Source organism: Camelus dromedarius, chromosome 10, assembly GCF_036321535.1.
Source record: "Camelus dromedarius isolate mCamDro1 chromosome 10, mCamDro1.pat, whole genome shotgun sequence".
Taxonomy (NCBI): domain Eukaryota; kingdom Metazoa; phylum Chordata; class Mammalia; order Artiodactyla; family Camelidae; genus Camelus; species Camelus dromedarius.
The window spans coordinates 54,125,698-54,147,467 of record NC_087445.1 but is presented as its reverse complement, the minus strand read 5'-3'; the positions used below and the strand labels follow the sequence as shown (position 1 = coordinate 54,147,467).

General features: G+C 48.0%; 1 protein-coding gene across 2 annotated transcripts in view; it reads left to right on the top strand.

The window, feature by feature from the left end:
* ABCA1 (ATP binding cassette subfamily A member 1) overlaps positions 1 to 21,770 on the top strand; it is a 126,746-nt gene that overhangs the window by 30,982 nt on the left and 73,994 nt on the right. Inside the window, exons 4-6 of one of the 2 annotated variants that reach the window (XM_031450123.2) lie at positions 3,605 to 3,746; positions 4,987 to 5,105; positions 21,317 to 21,441. In XM_031450123.2, coding sequence (XP_031305983.1) covers positions 3,605 to 3,746; positions 4,987 to 5,105; positions 21,317 to 21,441 — 386 coding nt within the window. The remainder of the gene's footprint in view (positions 1 to 3,604; positions 3,747 to 4,986; positions 5,106 to 21,316; positions 21,442 to 21,770) is intronic. The other variant, XM_010978696.3, reaches the window with a different exon arrangement.

The window sequence follows — 21,770 nt, the reverse complement described above, 5'->3', positions numbered from 1 at the left end:
GGTGATTAGAAAAGCGCCCTAAGGCAGTACCTTAACACCACTATCATCTGGTCCCTGCGAGGCTTTTTTGTATGTATTATCTCTTTATCACACAGTTGCAAACCATGGAGCATATAATTTTAGGGAGTACTTGTGTAGAACATCTGAGATTGACTAATTTTATTTTATCTGATTCTCATAGCAACTTTGAATAATGGACTTTGTTGTTGTTATCATTTGCTTTAATTTCTAGGTAACTAATTGGGGCTCAGAGAAGTGCCGGGATTTGTCTGAGATCATATATCTAATAAGTGACAGTGACGAAATAAAGCTCAGGTCATCGGACTCCCAGTCATGGGTTTTGAGGAGGGCCTTTTCAGTGAGCATAGAAAATACAGTAGTGGCCAAGAAGCTCTAGATGCCAGGTTACCTGGATTTGAATCCTGGCTTCAACACAGATAATGTCACCTTGGGCAAGTGACTTAGCGTCTCTGCACCTGAGTTTCCTCATCTCTATCAAAGGGGAATAATAGTTTCTGCCCTCATATGGTTGTCGTGAGTGTTATCCTCAATCAGTCTTCCTCTCCTGCCTGGGCTTGCTGGATGTATTAACACTGCAAAACTGTCCCAGGCTAAAGGTTCAACATTTATGGGGGAGGTTTAGCTGGGACCTCTGATCCATGGCCCCAATGACTTTTCCTGTCATTAACTAGCTCCATCCTCACCCCGCCAGCCCCATAGGCAGGCAGGATACAGTCCTTTAGGGAAGAGATGGGGCTGGGATCACCTTTGAATTGTGTTCTTGGTCTCGTCCCATGTCTCTCAGGGCACACAGTGGCAGTTACTTACCTGCTAATTTGCTGGTACACATTATGCATATTCAAGTTTAAAAAGAACCCATGAGACCTCAAAAGGTTCTATCCGATGTGATTTTCTAATTTCACCAAAAAGGAAAAGCGTGAGCATACAATGAAATGTACGCTCAGTTTGTAGGCCTGGGAGGTAATTCTTCTTTCTTGCTTGGATCCCAAAAGACTGATGAGCAAATGCGTATTTGATTTTATATAAGCATCACCCTAAGCCCCACTGAAATAAACATTTTAGGGGAAACTCAGCTTTTTCATCTGCTGGGCTATTCTTTCTTTGGAATTATCTCAAGGAGGCAAGGTGGTGTAGTGGAAATAGTGCAGACTTTGGTATCAGACAAATTGGGGTTGGTTTGGATCCTGGCTCTGCCACTTGCTGAGGTTGTGATCTTGGGCACATCATTGAATTCTGACCCAGATCTCTCTGCATCTAGATCATAGCTTCTCAGAAATGTAAAATTCTTTTTTTTTCTCCTTTAAAAAAATTTATTTATTTATTTATTTATTTATTTATTTTGAGGGGAGATAATTAGGTTTACTTATATATTTATTTTTTGAGGAGGTACTGGGGATTGAACCCAGGACCTTGTGTATGCTAAGCATGTACTCTACCACTTGAGCTATACCCTCCCCCTAAAATTCTTATACCTATGGAAGACAGATAAGACTTTTACCCTCAATCTATGCATTTCTTGCAAACTTACTTCCTATTCTCACCACCTTCTAGAGGCTCAGCTGAAAAGGCAGAGAACTTAGGCAAAGCTTGCAGAGATGTCTCTGTAAACAAAGGATTCATGTGTAATTCTTCCCTATAAGTCTTGACACAGAGCCATCAAGGTCCTAATCATGTCCCTGGATCCTGAGAGTTCATTAGGCTGTTGGATTATGCACCCAATGCCAAGTCCTCATCCTGTTTTTGTTTGCAAATTAGGTGGGGCACAACATACCAGGAGGGGTCTTTGCTTCACCCACAAAGGTATAGCCTGGACAAACATCACCCTGTCTTGGTGCCAGTATTTCCTGGATGCTAAAGGAGAGAATCCTTTGGTTCTTTGAGTCTTTGGTTGGGTTACATAAATCTCCCCTGAATGAGGAGCAGCTGACTTAGGCAAGGGACCTTGTTTGGTTTTCCTTGAACTATTAACAGGAAGATAAGGGGGTTAACTGAGTAAATGTTCAACAAGCCAGAGTCCCTGCAGAGAGTGGCCACAGCGACCAGATCTTGTTACCTTCTTGCTTTGAGTGTTGCCTCTCTGGTTGGACTAGGGATAGAAGAACAAGACAGATAGAAGGACCCCGATACTGAAGTGCAAAATGTAGTTAAGTCCTGGCCGTGGCTTAACTTCCGGGGAGACTCTGTGAGCACATTTGCATGAAAATAGTAAGCTGAATGAAAAGGGGCTCCTGCCTTGGAGGGAGGTGGTAGCCATAAGATGGAAAGAGTGTTCTTGGCGGGGCATGAGCAGAGTCTGTACTGTTGTAGGTTCAGCGCCCTGGGGCCTCTGTCACCCTCACAGCCCATTCAGGGAGCCTGCACCCTGTGCCAGGGACTCTGCTACATGCTTTGCTTGTAAAAACTCATGTACTGCTCACTGCAGATCTGTGAAAGAGGCTGTATTTTAATCACCATTTTATAGATGAGGAAATTGAGGGTTAGGGGTTCAGCAACTTGGCTAAATTTCTTGCCTAGCGAGTTGCAGGGACTGGATTGAAGCCCCGTTGGTCTGACCCGAAAGCCTGTGAAGCGCTGGCTCTTCACTCCTGGAGCCATGGTTCCTAATGGTTGCTAAGTCTTAAGGGTCACAGATAACCCTGAGAATACAGTAAGAGTTTTGGGTTGACAGGTATTCACATGTGCCAGGTCTCAGGTTAAGAGCCCCTGGTTCCAGGACACATTTATCTGGATCTTCTTAAGCCACCCCATGGCTGATGTCCACAAACCAAACTGTGCCTTTGACACTTCGGACCAGCCCCAGTACACCCAGTCCTGCTGCTCATAAGAGGCTCCTCCATAATGAAGGGGAAGGAGAGGGAGGAGATGACTTGTTGGCTGGGGCTCACGTTCTGATGAGTGAAGAAACAGCAACAACTTGTGTAGCTTCACAGACGGCATCAGATGGTCCGTGCCTTTGAGGAACTTGGGAGCTGGTGGAAAAGGTGAAACTAATGTATGTTTGGACAACAGAGGACAGTACCAGAGGGGGCTGAGAAGAGCTAGCAGACGGAGGAGGTGTAAGGGGAGAAGCACGGATTGGGATCACAGAAATGTGGGTTCCACTCCCAGCCCTGCCCACTGACGCCCTGAGTGCTTTTCATCAGCCGCTTTATCTTGCCATAGTTTCTTCCTTGGAGTGTGAAGGAACTGGGTTACGTCATTGCTGGGGCGCCTCTATGTCCCTGAAAGGTGAGGTGGGTGGGGAAAGATGGACGCCTGAGGATTGATACTTGCTGCCCTCCAGGTACCGTCTCTGTATGGTTGAATCTGCTCCTCTTGTCACTGTCCCAAGGCTGCTGTTAGGAATCCCATCCTACAGATGATGCCAAGTAGATTCAGAACTGCTATCTAATGCCATATTTCCAACTCAGGGTGGGCTTAGTCCAGTGGTGGCAGGTCTCTGGGATGTTGGGAAAGGGACAGACAGATTTGGGATGGAGTAGTGTTTGGATGGAACCAAAAGAGATAAAGGTGCCTAGCAATCCCAGAGCCTTCAAAGAATTAATGTCTCTCCTTGTGTTTTTCTTCTCTTTGATTTCAACAGGCCACTTCCCAAACAAAGCCATGCCCTCTGCAGGAACACTTCCTTGGGTTCAGGGGATTATCTGTAATGCCAATAACCCCTGTTTCCGTTATCCGACTCCTGGTGAGGCTCCTGGGGTTGTTGGAAACTTTAACAAATCCATGTAAGTACCAGATCAGGTTTTCTTTCCCAGACTTGTCCATTAATACTTTTCCTTCCCTTCTCAACCTCCAGAGAATTTTGAATGGCTGGATTTGAGTGAAGCTGCTTTTGGGAAGGCTTGTGTGATAAAGTCCGATGTAAGACTGGGCGACCTCACTTTGGTGCATTTTAGGAGTAACATTATGTAGCTCAAAGTGCTGTGGCTGGGGGCTGTTCCTCCAAAATCTGGTGGGTAAGTAGAGAAGGGAGACACAGCACATCAGCTTCATCCGTTCATTAGCAAACACTCATTTGGCAAACATTTATTTGTGTGGAAAACGGCTGGTCTAGGAGCTGGGGGGCCAGAGATGTGCAGAGGGAGGGGCCTGCCCTCCGGGAGCTCACAGCTAAAGCTGGAGGAGTTTGGTCCTTCCTAATGCAACGCCCCGCCGTCTGCAGCTCTTTCTCATCCCTGGGTGTGAGCTCCCTGAGGGCCAGGATGTTGTTTTCTTTGCCTTTGTATGAGCCATTGAAGAATCTTGGCGTGTGAGATCAGGACATGAGGTGGAATGGCCTGGGGACTACAGGAGATGGAGCAAGACGGTTCTGAGGAAGCTGCCACTGAGCAGGCAGGACCCTGTTCTGATGTTCATGGACCTTAGGCTTCGTGGCTTTCATGGACCCCTTCTTTCATGCAAAACTATTAAAAATTTTATTTTGTAACTGTGTTGGTATAAAGGGGAGTATAATTCAGACTGGATTCATTATCATATATATTCATTCTGAATTTCTGAATTTTGTTCTTCATTTTGATTATAAAAGAAATGTAAAATTTTTGTGAAGCCCTTAGAGTGTCTCGGGCTCTGGGCACTGTGCTTGCTGCATCTCATGGATAAGTTGGTCCTGGGGGCTGGTGTGTGCGTGTGTGTGTGTGTGTGTGTGCATGTGTGTGTGTGAGAGAGAGAGAGAGAGAGAGAGAGAGAGGGCAGGCTTCCTGGAGAGGAGGCACGTGGGCTGGACTTTGAATGCTGGTAGGGTTTGGTTGTGTGGACACAGAGGAGGAGCTCTTGGGGTAGGGCTGGTGGGTGGGTGGTTGGGAGCATTGGGTGTCTGTGAAGCTGGGTGTGGGGGCAGGATTAGGTCAGGGCTGGCCCATGGAGGAGCCAGTGGCCAGGCTGGGTCTTCCTGGCAGGTACTTTCTTCAAGCTGGACAGGCAGCTGGTCTAACCAGAGCTTTTCTACTTTTCTTGCACCCCCCACAGTGTGTCTCGCCTGTTCTCAGATGCTCGCCGGCTTCTTTTGTATAGCCAGAGAGACACCAGCATGAAGGACATCCACAAAGTTCTGAGAACCTTGTACCAGATCGAGCGTTCCAGCTCACGTAAGCACACGCCTTCTGTGAATTGGTTCATAATTGGAAATTAACCTGCACCGAGGAGAGACAGCAGCCCAGGCGGCCTGGTGTTTCTTTTAGCTCCTCCCTATGGGATTTTTTTTCCCTCAGTGGCTGGGCTGTAAGGCTTCTCTGCAGGACGTATTTGAGAAGAAACTAGGAAGACAGTGAGTGTGCTGGCCTCCGGGGGATGCAGAAGAAAATCCCCCATAGAGAGATGGCACAGGCCTGGCATTAGGACAGTTAGGGGTGCGAGTTGCTGCCAACCTCAGTTTTTTTGGAATTGGCCATATGGTTGCAGCGAATGGGCACATTTATAGATAGAGGATACTTCTGTGCATACAAGAGCAATTACAGTTGTAACTTGATTTGGAAAAGTGAAAGATAAGCATTCATTTCTCAAAGGAAAATGCAGTTCATCTTCCCCCGAGTCATTTGATTTAGTTTGATGGGCATTTGAACTCTGATCTTTAAAAAGTGACATCTGCATCTCTGATGCGGGGAGTGCGTGGGCAGTTTGTGGCATGCCGCCTGGAAGCGTCTGAGAGCAGGCAGCTTGCTGGCCGGGCACTGGCTGCAGAAGTCACTCGTGGAGTAGAGGGTGGTGGGAGCTGGCCCGGGTGCAGGCAGTGATGGCGTGCGTGCTCTGTAGAGAGTTTACGAACAATAATGAAACCAACTGAAGCAGTCTATGCGCCGGTGGTTCTAAACAGTGTGAGTGGTAAATTGCTTCCATCACGAGTCAGCCGCCACTACTGTTCTAGGAAAGTAGTTTTTTTGCTTAGTTCAGTGTCTGGGGAGGGATGAGGTAGGCCGGCTTTTGCTGAGGCGCTTCCCAGCTTGCGATCCACTTGGCAAAAGAAGAAATGGTGTTAAGTGCTAGAGTTTAAACCAGACTTGGGCTGGAGCTGTCTCTTGGGGAGTGGGACTGTGCTTTCCCTGGGCAGGAAAAGAGGCAGCGGGCAGCGTGGGACCTGCCGACAAAGGGAGGCCAAGCTGAGTGTGGGGTGGTGCGGGGTGGGGGTGGGGGGTCGTTTCACATCGGGGCAGATGTGGCCCCCCTTGGGCTCCTGGGTCAGCTTTGAGGAGTGCCCAGCCAGACCACCCCCAGATGCAGGGCCCTGTCCTGCACATGTGTGCCTGTCCCAGCATAGGACACAGAGGTCGCAACCACCAGTCAAAACATCGTCCTTCCCGATCTACTGGGGGTCCCCTGCCTGGTGGACCAGAGGCAGAGCTAGGGTTGTTTCTCCTACTGTGGAGACAGTGTGACCCAGAGGACAGAGTGCTACGATGTATTACTTTGTAGCTTGGTGACTCTGTAAGTCCTTTAGGTGCTTGTGGGCCACTCTTCTCATCTGTAAAGTGGAGAAACCTAGCTCATAGGATTGTTGTGGGGAGTGAAGGAGATGAAACATTTAATTGTCAAAAAAGTGCTCCTGGCATGTAGGAGCACTCTGTGAACGAGGGCTGTGATTATTTTGGAGTGCTGCTGTCTTGGCCAAGCCGTTCAACCTCTCTGAGTCTTGATTTTTTCAGCTATAAATAACAGGTAGCTTGTAATGTAAAATGTAAACCCTAACATGATGTCCGGCACACAGTAGATGTTCAATAAAAAGGAGCAACTATTATTCCTGCGTGTCAGTGATGCATTCCTGAGCACCCTGCCTCGGTCTTTGCCTCTCCACTGCACGGCTGGAGAAACACTTTTGATGGTGGGTAAGTTGTTACGCAGAGTTTCAGATCTCAATGGGGGCTTCCCTAGACACACAGCAACCAGAGACATGAGTTAGGATGGAGCAGAGAAACCAAACCTGTGCTCAGAAAACGTTATCTGCACAGCTCCAAAGAGAGATCTCTGATTTTGATTGTCTCTATTTGCTGAACTCTCCGTTCACCCAGTAAGTTCCCTTATCTGCCCTGCAGCTACTTCTTAAATGCTTCCACCTTGCTTTGCCTGTCTTGCAGCACTGAGCCAGGCCTCAGTCCAGAGGGAAACTCACAGAAACATGGCTTCTTCTGAGGTGAAGTCAGTAGCTCTTTGCTGAATTTGAATAGCACTCTAGCTGTCAGAGAGAGTCCGAGGCTGGATATGTCAGTGTGGCTTCCGCTTAGAGACCTCTGTTTATCTGCACAACAGCCCTGCTCACAGCACAGTGGGCTCTGCTCTCTTGCAGTGTCGCTGTCAGGAAGGGAAGGATCCTTGGTCCAGAGCCCTGCCCTCATCAACCTTTCCTACCTTCCACACACCCAGTTCCCAAGGCGGGGACCTGCCTCTCACATGGCAGCTCATTTTGGGTATTGGCAGCTCTGATTATCAGACAGTATTCACTGGTTTGCTGTACCTTCCAGAGACTGAGGCTCGTCTAGTTCCCTTCAGATGTTTAAAGACAGCTCTTGTGTGTTTTCCCTTCTCTTCCGAAGCCTTTCCTTTTTCTAGGATACATGTCCTCCATTCCTCTTCTGGAATGTGGCCCCTTCCCTGTCCTCCCATCTCTGCCTCTCCTCTGGTTGGCTGTGTTTCACTGTGTCTGTGTCTTTCTCGAAGTTGATCAGAAATTACAACGGTCTTCCAGCACAGAGCAGAAAGGGACTTTTGCCTCTCTTGTTCTGAGCCCCCTATTTCTGTTAACGCAATCTGAGATTGCAGGAGGCTTCCTGGCATCCATGTCACACTGTTGACTCATATTCCATGTGCAGTCAACTCAAACTGCAGAGCCTTTTAAATACTCGGTATGGCAGATGACTTGTTCTCCGAACTGTGCTGTTGGCTTTTTAAGCCTAAAGGGAGAAAATCTCTCTTTTCTATTTTACATGGCTAGAGTCCCTGTGTTGCTTCATCCTACTGGTTCTGCTGTGTATTATATTGTTGTTGCCTGTTGTGCAGGAACTTGATAAATAGCTCTCTTTGTTCTCATCCAAGTTGCTGCTGGCTGTGGAACCAAGGCTTGAGGTTTGGATCAGGCCACTGGAGACTCACAACCTGTTTGGACAGGGCCATTCAGGCCTTTACAGATCTCCCAGCCCACATTGTCATCTGTGCTGGGCCCCTGGGCTCCTGCGTCTGTGATCTGGCTAGAGGACTTATCTTCTTTGTTCTTTCCTTCCACTTCCATCTGCTGAATCGTTGGACTGTCCACAGGTAATTTGTGGACAGGGAGTCTCTGCTCTCTTCTAGTCCCATGGTTTGCCGGGCTAGGGCATTGTTTCCTTTCCACTGGTTGGATAGGCTCTTAGAGGCCACTTAGTTCATTTATAGATAAAAGGGTGGATTGGTTCAAACATTCAGCCAGTATTTATTGAACATCTAATATGTCCCAACCACTGTTCTAGGTGCTGGGACACAGAAGGGTACAAAACGCATATGGCCCCTGTCCATATGGAACGTCTGTTCTAGAAAAGACTGTGATCGGGGATTGGGGGGGGAGTTTCCCAAGTTTGCGCAGCCACTGGAGGGATGTTCCAGGAAAGGGACCCAGCTAAAGCTCCACTGCCCCGTGCGGTGCTCTTAGTAGAGAGCAGTGCTCTCTTGTGCTGTTCTACTAATCCTCCAAATGGGAAGACCTCCAGTTTTAAGAGTTAAGTCAGAGACAGATCTAATTATCCTTGAAACCATCCTAGTTAAGAAACTCACATAGGAAGCTTTACAGGGTGGTCTTACCCAGTTTTCTCATCACTGGAACTTTTGGGACATTTTATTATTTTCTTCCTAAACCCACAACCACCCAGGCTGAGTAGGGGCTAAATCAAAGTTTGGGAGTCAAAGTGGGGAGCACTCGTTCTTCTTAAGTTGCTATCATGACTACAATCGAAAAGAAATGTAAAAGTGGCACATATTCTCAAAAACTCTAGAGAAAGTGACAGGTTTAGATTCTGTGTCTGTGAGATGCAGCCTGGCAGGAAGGAGTGTTTCTCCGAGCGAGCCTTGTGTGGTATCCGAGATGACTTCCAGCAGTATAGAGATGACAGCTTCGAATTTTAACCCACATCACATTGCAGTTTCATGGGTATTACTGTTCCAGAGGATGTTAAATAGGAAAAAAAATTAAAGTTAATTTAAAGCAGACATACTTTTTTGTGGATGTGGTGAAACTTGTGAGTAGTTTGTAGATGACTGAAGATTTGCAAGTGCTGTTGTAAGAGAAGGAATTTTGGGCTTTGTCTTAAGATTCGTTTTGGGGGAGTGATGTCACCAAGATGGTGAACTAGGTCTTTGCTGACTTTGCTGCCCCTCACAGGAAGACTCATTTGGGGAACATTCTGTTCGTCATTAAGTGTGGACCTTGGGCGTGTTTTGATTCATCCTGACCTTCAGTTTACCTGGAAGATAGAGATTAGCTGCCCTGCAGGTTGTCAAGCACTAGATCAGATGGTATCGTGGATGACTGAGAGCAAGGTCCTAGCACATAGTTGACCTGCACTTAATCTGATTAGTTTACCTCCCTCTCTGTTGCTGGCTGACTATGTGACTTTTCCAATCTGTTCAACCTCTCTGGGCCTCAACTTTCCTTGCCTCAAAATTGGGACTTTGACGAAACAATCTGAATATGTTTCACCTTGAAAACTTGGTCAGTACTTGGATGGAGGATCCCCCTGGGACTAACTGGGGATGTGATCTGTCCCCTGCCTATAGTCCCCTGAGGGCAGGGCTGGACTTTGTTTATGGCTCTGTCCCACATGTCCGGAAGGTAGGACAGTACAATCAGGCCCATGGTAAGCAGTCAGTGGATCTTTATGGAATGAAGATACCTGCCCTTTCTCCTTCACAGAGTATTTAAAGGGTCAAGTGAAAGCACTTTAAAAAGTATAAAATCCCAGTATATGTCATTTTCCAGTTGATTCCTATATGTGAACCCAAGTCAGTGGGGGTCTCAATTAAAATTAATGACAGAAGTTCTTAAGAACAGTCTTGGTTTATTTCTTTCACAAGGTTTACCTTCCAGAACTTGACTGGAAGGGCTGCTGTGAACCCAGAGGCTTGAAGTGGATTTCCTGAGAAGCTGAAGAAGTCCCACTTTCCTAGCCCCCTTCTAAGGCCCTGGTAGAGATCCAGCAATCAAAAAGTGCCGAAGTAGGATTTTAAGAAAATATCCTTTTTCTTAAAGAGAGTCCCCCTCAAACCGTGTCGACTCCAGGCATCACACACGTGCAGCTGCCCCTGCCAGAGGCCTGGGGAGACGGGAAGAAGCACCTCTGTCCTCAGCCTCCTCCTGCACCCCGCCCTCCAGGCTTGCTCACCAACCCACGCCTGCTGCCTCCTCACTGGGGTCCTGGCGTTTTCCGACCAACCGACCTAGTGGTCAGCAGACCCGCAGCACTAAGGCCTTCCGGATGGGGCCAGTGATGCTCAGATCAGGACCGGGCTCTGCTTCTCTGCCTTTACTGCTTATTCCCTTTAGAGCTACTTAAATGCCGTCCTCGTGACACCTGACGGGCTCATTAGCCTGCTTCCTGCCGAACATTTCTGCTCAAACGTCCACTTCGCCCCAGTGCCCGGCTTCTCTCCTGAATCCTGGAGTCTGGACTGCAGACCCTCCTTCCTCTCTAGGAGGCACTGGGGGCCCAGGCCCCTCTTGAGATGGCCCCATATGTGGCAGGCAGAGCTTCCTGCTTGGCTGAAAGTTGGGAAGTGCACATCCTGGGGCTGAGGCTTCTTGCCTTCCTGGGGCGGGCTCTCCTCACACCCGCTGCAAGAGGTCCCCTAACTCCCCCAGGGAGCTGGGCTCTTATCTACTGCTTCATCCCATGACGGCTCCCTCAGCCTCACCATTACTTCTGCTGCTCCAAGGACAATTCCCTGGCTGGTGGGGGTGCTATGAGAGTTCTCTGTCTTTATCAGCTGTGGCCTGGCCCAATGGACAGAGCTGTGGGTTCTGTGGTGTGGCTGGGTGCCAGACCCCCAATCTCCCCTGTGCATGGAACTCAGCAACTTTCATTCTCAGCCAAGATCTTTGCTCTGTACATATCTAGCCCCGTCTCAAATTACAGCTCCACCAGTGTCTTTTAATAGAAGCCCAGGAGGTGCTCTGGGGGACTTCAGATCATTTTTCTGGACCTGCTGAATTGGGCCAAGCCAGGTAGTGGGGCAGTTAAGGGAGAGCTTTCAGGCTGTACTTAAGGCCACAAGACCACACATTTCTGAGGATGCCTCATGTGCCATCATCCCTGTGAATGGCACTCCTCAGGAGAACTACCTGAAGTTGCGTACTTTAACTCAGCTTCCCCCGAGGGGGACTAGGGTTACAGCTGGCCTCCCACAGCCCCTGATTCAGGGGCTTCTGTAATGCTTTCTTTCCAGAATGTAGAGACCTCTGAAGCTTATGAGAACTTTGCCAGGAAAGAGCAAGGAAGATTTGGGCATTTTGTCACTGGGCTGGAGATGTCCCTTTGGAAGACATCCCAGATCGTTGAGGTCGGGGGTTGGAAAGGGGAAGGACTGGAGGGGAGATCCAGGGCAGTGCTGCAGACATCCTGACACCCCAACGTGGGTCTTGAGTTTCTCCATTCCTTTGGCTAGATTTTTGAGTGTCAGTGGCATGGCTGTCATTTTCTGTATATTCAGGGTTCAGATCTGGCTTGTTTGGCCTTTTTGATATGGCTCTGACCAAGACTTTTGTGAACTAAGTCCTGAGGGTTATGCTGGATTTTACTTAGGGAAGCGGATTGTAAGTTTCTGGCTGCTGGTTTACTGATAATTCTGAGAACTCAATGTATGGACCTTTGATTCTCTTTTGATCTTTGAAAGTCAGAAAGATTTGATCCCCTGAGGGCAGGGCAGGCTTTGGTGACATGGCAAGGTAGTTGGCTGTAGCAGGGAGTTGAGGGAAAGGGTTGTAAAATTATCACGTTGTAAACATCCACTGGGGCGGTACCACTTGGCAGCCAGACTGCCTTGGTTCAGGTCCTGGCTCTGCTGTTTACCAGCTGGATGACCTCAGATAATTCTGTAGCATCTCTGTGTCTGTTTCCTCAGGATGGAGATAACCAATCCTCTCTTAGGGATGCTGTGAGGAGTAATGAGATACTAATCATAAAGCAGTTAGCACAGTATCAGGCATGTCGTGAGCACCAGGCTTGTACTACAGTTCATTGCACAACCATCATGTGAAGCAGAGAATTTTGTTCCTTTTTGTGCACATAAAGGAGCGGAAGTTCAGAAAGGCTAAGTAACTTGCCTAAGGAAGCACAGCTGGCAAAGGGCAGGAATAGGACTAGAACTCCAGACTTTCATACTCGGCTTGCATGTTATTACAGCTGAAAGGGAGCAGCCCAGAGTAGCCAGAATTTTTCCCAGGTCTCAGGGTACTGGGCATGGATGGGCTGGGATCAGAGAGGAGACAAGGGCTTCCAAGAGAACTGCCAGATTTCCTCCACTTCCTGGCTTCATGGGTAACAGGCATGGGTGGAACGTTCCCCAAGGCTTGTTTAAAAAGAATATCCTGTGACTCACCGCCACTTCTCCTTCCCTGCCTGAACCCCTTCCTTCCATGTGGGCTGCTGCTGAAGTTGAGGCTGCAGCCTCCAACTTTGTTTTCTGTTCTTGTGGGCCCGTGGATCATCCTGGGAGATCAGATGACATATGTGTCAGCGTTATGTCATCAAACTGGAAATTCCGTGAAATCTTTGGGTGATTGCAATTCCGGTCCATGTGCACTTATCAGAAGTTCTAGTTGGGGGCCTTAGTGTTTCATATTTTGAAAGTTTCCCAGACCTGTCAAAGGCAGGCAGTGTCTCAAAGCCCAGGCTGTTGGTTTCCTTCCAGGGTAGGGCCCGGCTGGGCTGCCGTCAGAGGGATGCAGTTCTGTACTGCTGTGTTGAAACTAAAGGGAATCAAAGGTCAGCTTTACCCAGACAAGAATAGAAAACACAATTGTACTCAATTACAGGATGGCATGTACCACACAATATGATTGCCTTTAAAGAGTTTGGATTGTTAACATCGAGTACAGTGTTTCATGTCCCTTGCTTTTCCAGCATGAGATTTATGTACCTTGTGGGTGGCAAAGAGCAATTTGGGAGTCCAGTTTGTTTCTCCTCGAAAGCTTCCCTTTTCTAGCCCTCTTAATCATGGTTGCACTGAGACGCAGAAAAGCAAACGCAGAGATGTCCCAGCTGTTTTCTTGCTTTGTCTAATGTCAGTTCCTTGTCTCTTCCTCTCTTTCTCCAGAACTCACTGGGGCCAGTGCTACCTCCTCAGTGTTACCTTTCCTTTCCTTCTGGGCTCCCTAAGCCAGCTCGACTGTGCCCACCACCCGCTCTGCATTCAGGGAGCTCCTGGCCAGCGTGAACAGTCCACCCTCTCCCTCTGGGGCCACAGCCCCCACTGGATCTTTAGGGTCCAGCTGATGTCAGTCTTTGTTTCAGGGGCCACTGACAACCTCTCCCACCTTGCCCACTTCTTAGTAAGACATAGGTATGCTGTCGCCTTAGTAGCTGGATCTGGGAAAGACATGTCATGTCTCTTTCCATCCCCCGATTTTAATGATGAGTGATTATGGAGCAGCAGAGAGGGCTGGAGGCTCACTGTTCTGCTCACCTAACCCTCTGTCCATCTCCTCTTGGAAGGCAAGGGCAGGGATCATATCTTTATACAGCATCTCTTTTCCTACAGGCTCCTGCCTTCAGGAGCTCCAAGAAGTACTGCTACTTTGAACCATAGCTCTAGTGTTTTGGGTTCAATAGCTATTTAGAAGTTTGTTGAACTAATGCAAGTTTCATTACATGTAGAATGAGGAATATGTGGTTCCTCGGTTGTGACGCTCCCATTGGTCTCCAGAGAAGACCCTGGCTTCCCTGGTACTTGCCTCAAAGGGTTCAGGAAGCATAACCCATATAGGGGTTAATTCTAAATATTCTGGTTTTTCTGTGGAACTCTTCACATAAGTGTCATCCAAGACCTTATTAACTTGTTTTGAACTTGTTCAATTTTTCAGCTTATATTTTCTCTTGCAGTGTGTGTGAGTCAGTATCCAGGGTACTCCACACACTTAGTGTCATTAGTGTTTACCTAACCCACAGCCCTAGTGAGGTCAACCTCCATTTAGAGTAAAATGCAGGCTCAGAGAGCCTAAGTGACTTGTCTAAGGCCACATCACTGGAAAATTCTGGAACTGAGATATGAACCAGTTTAGCCAGACTCCAGAGTCTGGGATCTTTTAGGTGTGTCTTGGCGTCCCTCAGCAAGCCCTTGTTGCAGAGAAGGAGCTGTCTCCTAGGTTAGGAGCCCCAGGGCCAGATGAACAGCAGGGAGGCCCCTAGGCTGTGTGTACCCCAGGCTCCCGGCTCAGGGAGCAGCCAGGTGGCCTTGCCTTACCCCCTTCTCCAGAGCCCTGCGCTTCCCCAAGAAGCCCTTGTTTTCCCAGAAAGGGTCCAGCCATCTGGGTGAAGCAGGCGGAGCTATCCTTGAAGGGGAAAGTGGAGACCTAGCATCAGGAAGACAAACCAAAACAACAAAAAAGTTCGCCAGAAGCCACCTGAGTCTGTTGGTTCCCACCCCTTTTCTGGCAAAGAAATGTTCGAGGTCTGCTTGATGAGGCCCGACTTAGGCTGAGTAAAGCCTGGAGTGAGAGTCTGGCCGCGGGTCAGGGCTGGGAGACTCTCCTGCGGTCCTTTAAAGAAAAGTATCAGGGCCTTGGAAGCTGACGTGATCTCTTTCTCTACTTCTCCTTTTTTCTCATTTGCCTTCTCCACCCACTTCTCAAGCAGATGATTGCTGTGGTTTCTTTTCATGTTGAACAAAAGAGAAGACAGCGATCTTGAAACCCGAGCTGGGGACAGGAGGGCACTGACCGAGAGTAACCCGGCCGGCTCTGCTGCGGGCTTCCCTCCCCCGCCTTCCTGCCGCTGCTGCGCTGCCTCCTCCCCCCTCCTTCCCCGCCCCCTTCTCCTCCGCTGCACTCAGGCCGGCTGGAAGGCAGCAGAAGGAACGCTTCGTGGCCAGGAGAGCATCCCCCTGGTGCGGTGCCTCTCCCGCCCACCGCCGCTCCCCGCCTGCTGTGAAGTGTTTCCTGAGCTTGCTGCTCAGGGAAACCTGGCCCAAAGCACTGGCAAGAAACTGAGGACTCTGTCCTGTTTGTCCTCAGCCCACAAACACACATTTCACTTGTTTTGTTCTTCAGACTCCAAGCTCCTGAATGGTTTTTTTCTTCTTTTCTTTGCCCATCCTCCCCGGCACCCAAAGCAAAGCTCTCTGGAAAATGACAGGCCTTCTTTGGCAAAACCTCCGGGCAAAACCAAGGAGGCTGAGTTGAGTGGATTTTGGTCCATTTGGGGGAGAGGGTAGCAGAAATGCTCTTGGGGCCTTTTCTGGATGGTGACTCTCAGTCTGCTCTGTGGGCAGCAGGGACTCACGTTTAATTTTGTGTCTGGTCCCGCTGCCTGATGACCATGTTCTCTGACAGCATCTGTATCCTCTCAGTTACCTGCGAAAACTCTCGGGGCTCTTTCCCTCTGAAAGAGTACTTGCATTTTCTTGATCTCGGTTTTCACAACCTGTGAATGTTATTAATCCCATCTTACATCTAAGGAAACTGAGGGCCAGAGAGATTCAGAGAAGGGGAAAAGTGAGGTTCATGGAAACAACAGAGCTGGGACCTGCATTCAGATCTTCTGATGCCGTGTCGAGGGCTGGCTTAGTTTTACCCCAAGAGTACCTTTCAATGCCAAGGATGAGAAGACCTCTGAGATCATCTTCTACAACCCACACAGATAAGAACCTACCGATAAGAAAACCAAGGGCATGTCAGCTCCCGTGAGCAAAGCTGAATGGCCAAGTAAGCAACTGTCTTTTCCACTAAATGTTCTGTCTTTTGTCCAAAGACTGGTTTTTCTTACTGGTCATCTTCCACCCTGGCCCACCGTGGCCCATCCTTCCTGTGATCCCATAGATGTGATCATTCCCGTGGGTTCTCTGTGAAATGCTAGGTTTATTTATTCTTCTACGAAGTTCAGAATAGACAAATTAGTCACCTTCGACCTTTTCTTCACCTTATAGACAGTATCAGCAGAAAAAATTCAATAATTCAGGAACACAGCCAGGTGAATCCATGACACATACACACACGCACGCACACACACGCACATGAGCACCCACACACATACCTTAGATCATAAATTCAACATTGACTTGGTTGGCAGAGTCACTTCTGTGCTCTTATCTAATCTGAAAGCATATGCTTCAGGGTCAAAGTAGCAATGAAGCTAACGAGGTGTCTTTCCGGAAAGTGATGATGGTATTAGCCAGCCTTTATAGAGAACTTTTCTGGGTTCCAGGCATTATGCTGGCGTTTCAGGTGCATTTTCTCATTTAACCCCTAGCTCAGCCCAGTGAGGAAGATGCTGTTGTCACCCCCACTTATCCTGTTATTGACGCGTCCCACGCCCTGCTTCCAGCTCCCACTCACCTGACTATCTTCCTGACCTGGACTGATGCAGCTCAGGGGGTTAGAGTCACTCTAGTGCTTTCTTGTCCTGGTTTGTTTCACACTCATATCCTGTTTCACTCTTCCCTACCTGCAGCAGATCACCTCAGTTTGTTAATTTATTCACTCATTTTTGTTCATTCATTCCTTCATCACCCACTATTTATGGGGTGCCTCTTCTGTGCCAGGCACTGCCATGTTTTGGAGTTTCAAAGTCTTGGCCCTCAGATACTCCTGTTCTTCTGGGGAGAAAGATGTGATTTCAGAAAACTGCAGATCGAGGGAAGCATGCATAGGAGGCCATTTAGGGCCCAGAGGATGGCCACCTGATCCAGCTTGAGAGCGGGGAAGTCAGGGCAGGCTTCCTGGAGGAGATGACTCATGGCCCAAGTCAGAAAGAAGGTGTCAGAGTTAGCTAGGCCAAGAGGTGAAGGGCTGTTTCAGACATCAGGCCTTCTCAATATTCTTGGCTTCTCCACTCATTTCCCTGCCGACAACATAATGGAGCAAACTTAGACCAGAGGTACAAGGTCACTCTACTCTGGCCTCATACCATACCTTGTCCTCTTCCTTCTATCCTGTTCCGCAAAATCTTAGGTTTTAAGGAATCTCCTCTATGTTTATCTGCTTGTACATTTATTTATTCATCAGAAACATTTATTGAGAACCTTGTGTACGCAGCACTATGTCTACAGGGTGTCCTGGGTCCTGCCATCATGGGAGGCCTTCCTGTCCTCTCCTCACCAGCCATAGCCTCTGGAAATTTGTGGCTCTCTGATCTTTTTCAGAATTTGGCTTCAGCCCCTTCAGCTTGACTCCCCTACACTTGCAGATAAGCCTCACTGGGGTCAAATGCTTCCATGAGCTGCCTTCCTCTGGCTTCCTCATCCCTCCTTCTGCTTTGTCTGTTGATTTGCTTCTTCGTCTCCCTTGTCAGCCTTGGAAGTTCCTTGAGGGCAGTGCCTGAGCTCTTCCCTTTTCTCTACACTTCACTGTGGCACACTGGTAAAGTGAGAGAAATATACCCTTCTCAATAATCGCAAAGTTACTACCATTTCTTGAGCACCTACCATGAGCCCTTTGCTCACTATTCATGCTTTACATGCAAATTTCTCTAATCCTCCTACTTTTGAAAGGTGGGCACGGTTATCCTTACTGCTTAGGTAAGCAATCTTGGGCCCAGAAAGGCAAAATGAACTTCTCAAAGCCACACAGTTCACGAACAGCAGAGTCCAGCGTCAAAATTAGGTTTTTCTGGTCCCACACCCCTGATCTTTTCCCCACACTGTTGTTTCCCAAACTCGGCTGGAATCTCCCTGGGGAGTTTTATAAAATTCGAATGCCTAGTCTTAGCCCCAGAAGTTCTGATCACCTGGAAGTTGTTGGGGAAAGGGGGTGTGTGTGTGGCCTGGGCACTGAGAGATTTGTCAGGCCCCCTCTGAGAGTCTAATGAGCCAAGGTTGAGAGAATCAGTGCACTAACCGCATTGCCTTCCTGCGTCCACACTGTCTGCAGCTTGTTGGTGGTGATGTGTGAATCTGAGTACACGTGTGTGGCAACCATGTGACCAGAAGAATGCAAGTTCTTCATAGCCATGGATCTTTGGTCCTCCCTGCTGCCTCCCTACCCGGCAACCTCACCACCCCATGCACTTGCACTGCCAAGGATTGTTGACTGTTTAATCAGCCTCTTGGTTCTTCTGTCTCATCTAGGCGATTCACTGAGAGGCGGCTGGAGTTTGATCACATCCAGCTGTGCTCATCCTCAGAGCCAGTTGACATAACAGAAATGTCTTGTAAACGTGCTGCGCGTGCTCCCTGGTCTCAAGTGTGTCGCCCTCGTGACCCAGACCCAGTGTGTGTGCAGCCAGGGCCAGCCTCCCTTCTGCGGAGGGAGGAGACTGTTCTGAAGTTCACTGGCACAGTGACTGTGTGCTGCTCTGCCTTTTTACCCTCAGGAGGGGTCTGTGACTTGCCTGGTCACTGAGGGTCAAGCTCATGTGTGTATTCCATTCTGTCCAGGGCTCAGAGAAGTCGTTCTTTTTGCACCTCACTTTATAGGTGAGACAGTGGAGACACATCAAGGTGAAATGACCTGGCAAACAAATGGATACACAGCCCAGGTTTTCTGAGTCCCAGTGTGGTACTTTGTTGTCCCACAGTGATCAGTGTCTGGCTTTCCATACCAGACCTCAATTGAAGCCACTAGCTTTCCTATCCTTATTCCTGTTTACCCCTGCCTGGTCCTGGGACATCCTGGGTGTCAATTTGTGTCCCTGAGAGTATATTACTAGTGACCAGGGGTCCTGTTTACTTTTGGGGTGCAGTCTGGGGATCATCCTAATATCTCAGGGCCCTTCTTGGACCTGCACAGCTAAAAGGAAATCTCCTGTGATGCTGCTCAGATACTTCTGGAATCTTCCCAGCTCCAATGCCATCTCCTAGTACTTATTATCCAGCCACCATTCACTGAACAGCAGTGCTTTGCCTGATCTGGGCACCAGGATACGGAGAGAAAACATGTTCTGTGTCTCAGAGGCCTGGTCTGGTGGAGGTAATATGCAAACAAAACAACATTCCTAAAAGCATGGTCCCCAGGCCCCTGCATTAGAAATACAAGGGAGCCTTACTAAAATGTAGATTTTTTTAAGGCCTCATTCTAGGGCCATATTTCAGTATCTCTGAGAATTAGGCCCAAGAAACTGCATTTTAACATGGTCCCTAAGTGAATCTTAGCTGCTCTGAGATTTGGCAACTGCAGAAGTGAACCTGGTGGTGAGAATGTAGTATCGTATGTGAAGGGAGCACCGGGCAGGTGGCAGTCTGCAGGAGCATCTGTTCTCAGGAGGAACACCAGCTGGGCAGGGGCCAGCTTCTGGAGTGTGTCGTGAGGAATAACTAGGGGTTCTCTAGATAAGGTGTAGCCAGAAAATCGTTTCCCTAGAGATGTGAATCCTGCTCAGTGTATCCCTTCTCTAACGCCGCAGTATTAAAGTTTGCTTGAGCAGAACATGCCTGGATCAGGCAGTACTGATGAGAATCTGGGTGGATTTGGGCCCTCCTTCTACTTTATCTGTGCACATCACCCTCTTCGCTCCCAGGATTAACTCCTATCCTCTTCAAGTCTCACCTCATGGCCCCGTTTTTAGATCAAACCTCTATTTCTCATCAGTTAAGTGATTTTAATTTGCCCGGTTTGCCCCTAGAGGTCAGTTTGTGCCCGGGCCTGTGGGCTGCCACCTGCCAATGATAACTACCCAGTCACAAGCTCATGATGAGCTGGTTTTCTCTTTATTGAAAGAAGAAGTTGGGTTATTAAGGGGGTAGGGTAGAAGGAGAAGTAAACACTTGAATAAAATATGGCAGGGAAAATGGTAGCATTTCAGTAAGGGGGGCCCCTACCAAGAAAAAGCTGAGGTTTAGAAAGATGATATGAAATTCCTAAGCAACACCACTAGGCATAGCCTCCAACTCTGGAGACTAAAATTGCTTTTTCCGCTCCACTACAGTGGATTGGAATGGAACCCTTTCTAAATGTACTTGGAGGGCTTATTATTTAAAGGAATTCTGTATGAAACCCTGCAGAAATACAGTCATTTAGTAGGGTTGATTTTAAAAATAAATGCATATGCGTTTTCTTAAAGCGCAGCAGACCCGGGTTTTAGAGCTCTGAATCATGTGTTCCATGTTTGGAATTAAAATGAGACCCATGCCTGTGAAAGTGCTTTGGTATGCATAATGCTCTGCACCTGTGGTTCTCAAAGTGTGGGCCCCAGACCAGCTGCATCAGCACCACCTGGAAGCTTGTTAGCTTGTTATCCAATTAAGTGAAGTAAGTCGGAGAAAAATATCATATGAGATCACTTATATGTGGAATCTAAAAAATAATACAAATGAACCTATTTACAAAACAGAAACAGACTCACAGACAAACTTATGGTTACCAAAGAGGAGAGCAGGGGGTGGGGGGATAAACTAGGAGTTTAGGATTAACAGATACACACTCCTATATATAAAATAGGTAAACAACAAGGACCTATGTAGAGCACAGGGGACTATAATATCTTGTAATAACCTATAATGGAAAAGAATCCAGAAAAGAATGCGTATGTATAACTGTGTATAAAGTTGTGTATAACTTTGTTGTACACTTGGAACTAACACATTGTAAACTGACTATACTTCAGTTGTAAGAATGGTTAACAACAAAAAATAAAGAAATACAAATCCTCCAGCTTTGTCCCAGGCCTGCTGAATCAGAAACTCTGGGGGTAGGGCACCAGCAAGCCGTTTTCACAGTCCCTTCAGATGATTCTGATACCCGCCCAAGTTTGAGAATCACAGTTCTGCATCAAGAGGAAATTAGCCCCTGGGGCTTGTGGGAATAGGCTTTAAATATCTCCAAGTTCCGCTGCTTGAGATGGTACCGGGGAGACTGGAGCAGTAGGGTTAGGGTCACAAACCTCAGGTAGGTTGGATGAGAGCATTTAAAAGACCTGGCTTTTTCCTTGAAAAGCAAGACAAGGCTGTGTGTGTGTGTGTACAGCAGTGTCGCACTCCACACCTTCAGAAAGCAGTCTTTTCATGTTTCTGCTGATAAGGCCAAGCTCCCTGAACCTTGTTTCTCTGTGTGCTTAAGCCAGAGGCCTGTGGTTATCAATCGATTTAAAATGAGGCAGTCAATATTATGACCTTTTTCTCCACCTGCTCCATTGTGCGGACTTTTTTTTTTTTTTTCTGGAGTTACTTATTAAATGAAAATAAAACACTACTTCTCCAGCAGGCTTGAAGCTTCGTGATTTCCTGGTTGACAATGAAACCATCTCTGGATTCCTACATCACAACCTCTCTTTGCCAAGGCCTACTGTGGACAAAATGCTGGGGGCCAATGTCAGTCTCCGGAAGGTAAGCTACACCCTTTGGCGTCCCTGATGGGGCTGATGGCAATTACATTGTTCTAGAGCCGGGAAGGAAATGAATAAACTCAAGTCTTTGTAATGGTGCTGAAGGAGGTTGTTAGCTCAGAGGCAGCTTCACCTGTTTTTACCTCCCTGCTCAGGCTGGTGTTGCCAAACCATCCGGAGAGTGGGGTGTACAACCTGGCGTCATGGGCCAGCCGGTGGGAATAAAACTGATTTCCTGACTGTCAGTTGGCATTTGTAGATAACTTCCCCCGGAAAAGGGGACGAATTTAAGTTAAGATGAATTAAACATTTTTTTTAAAAAAATTCACA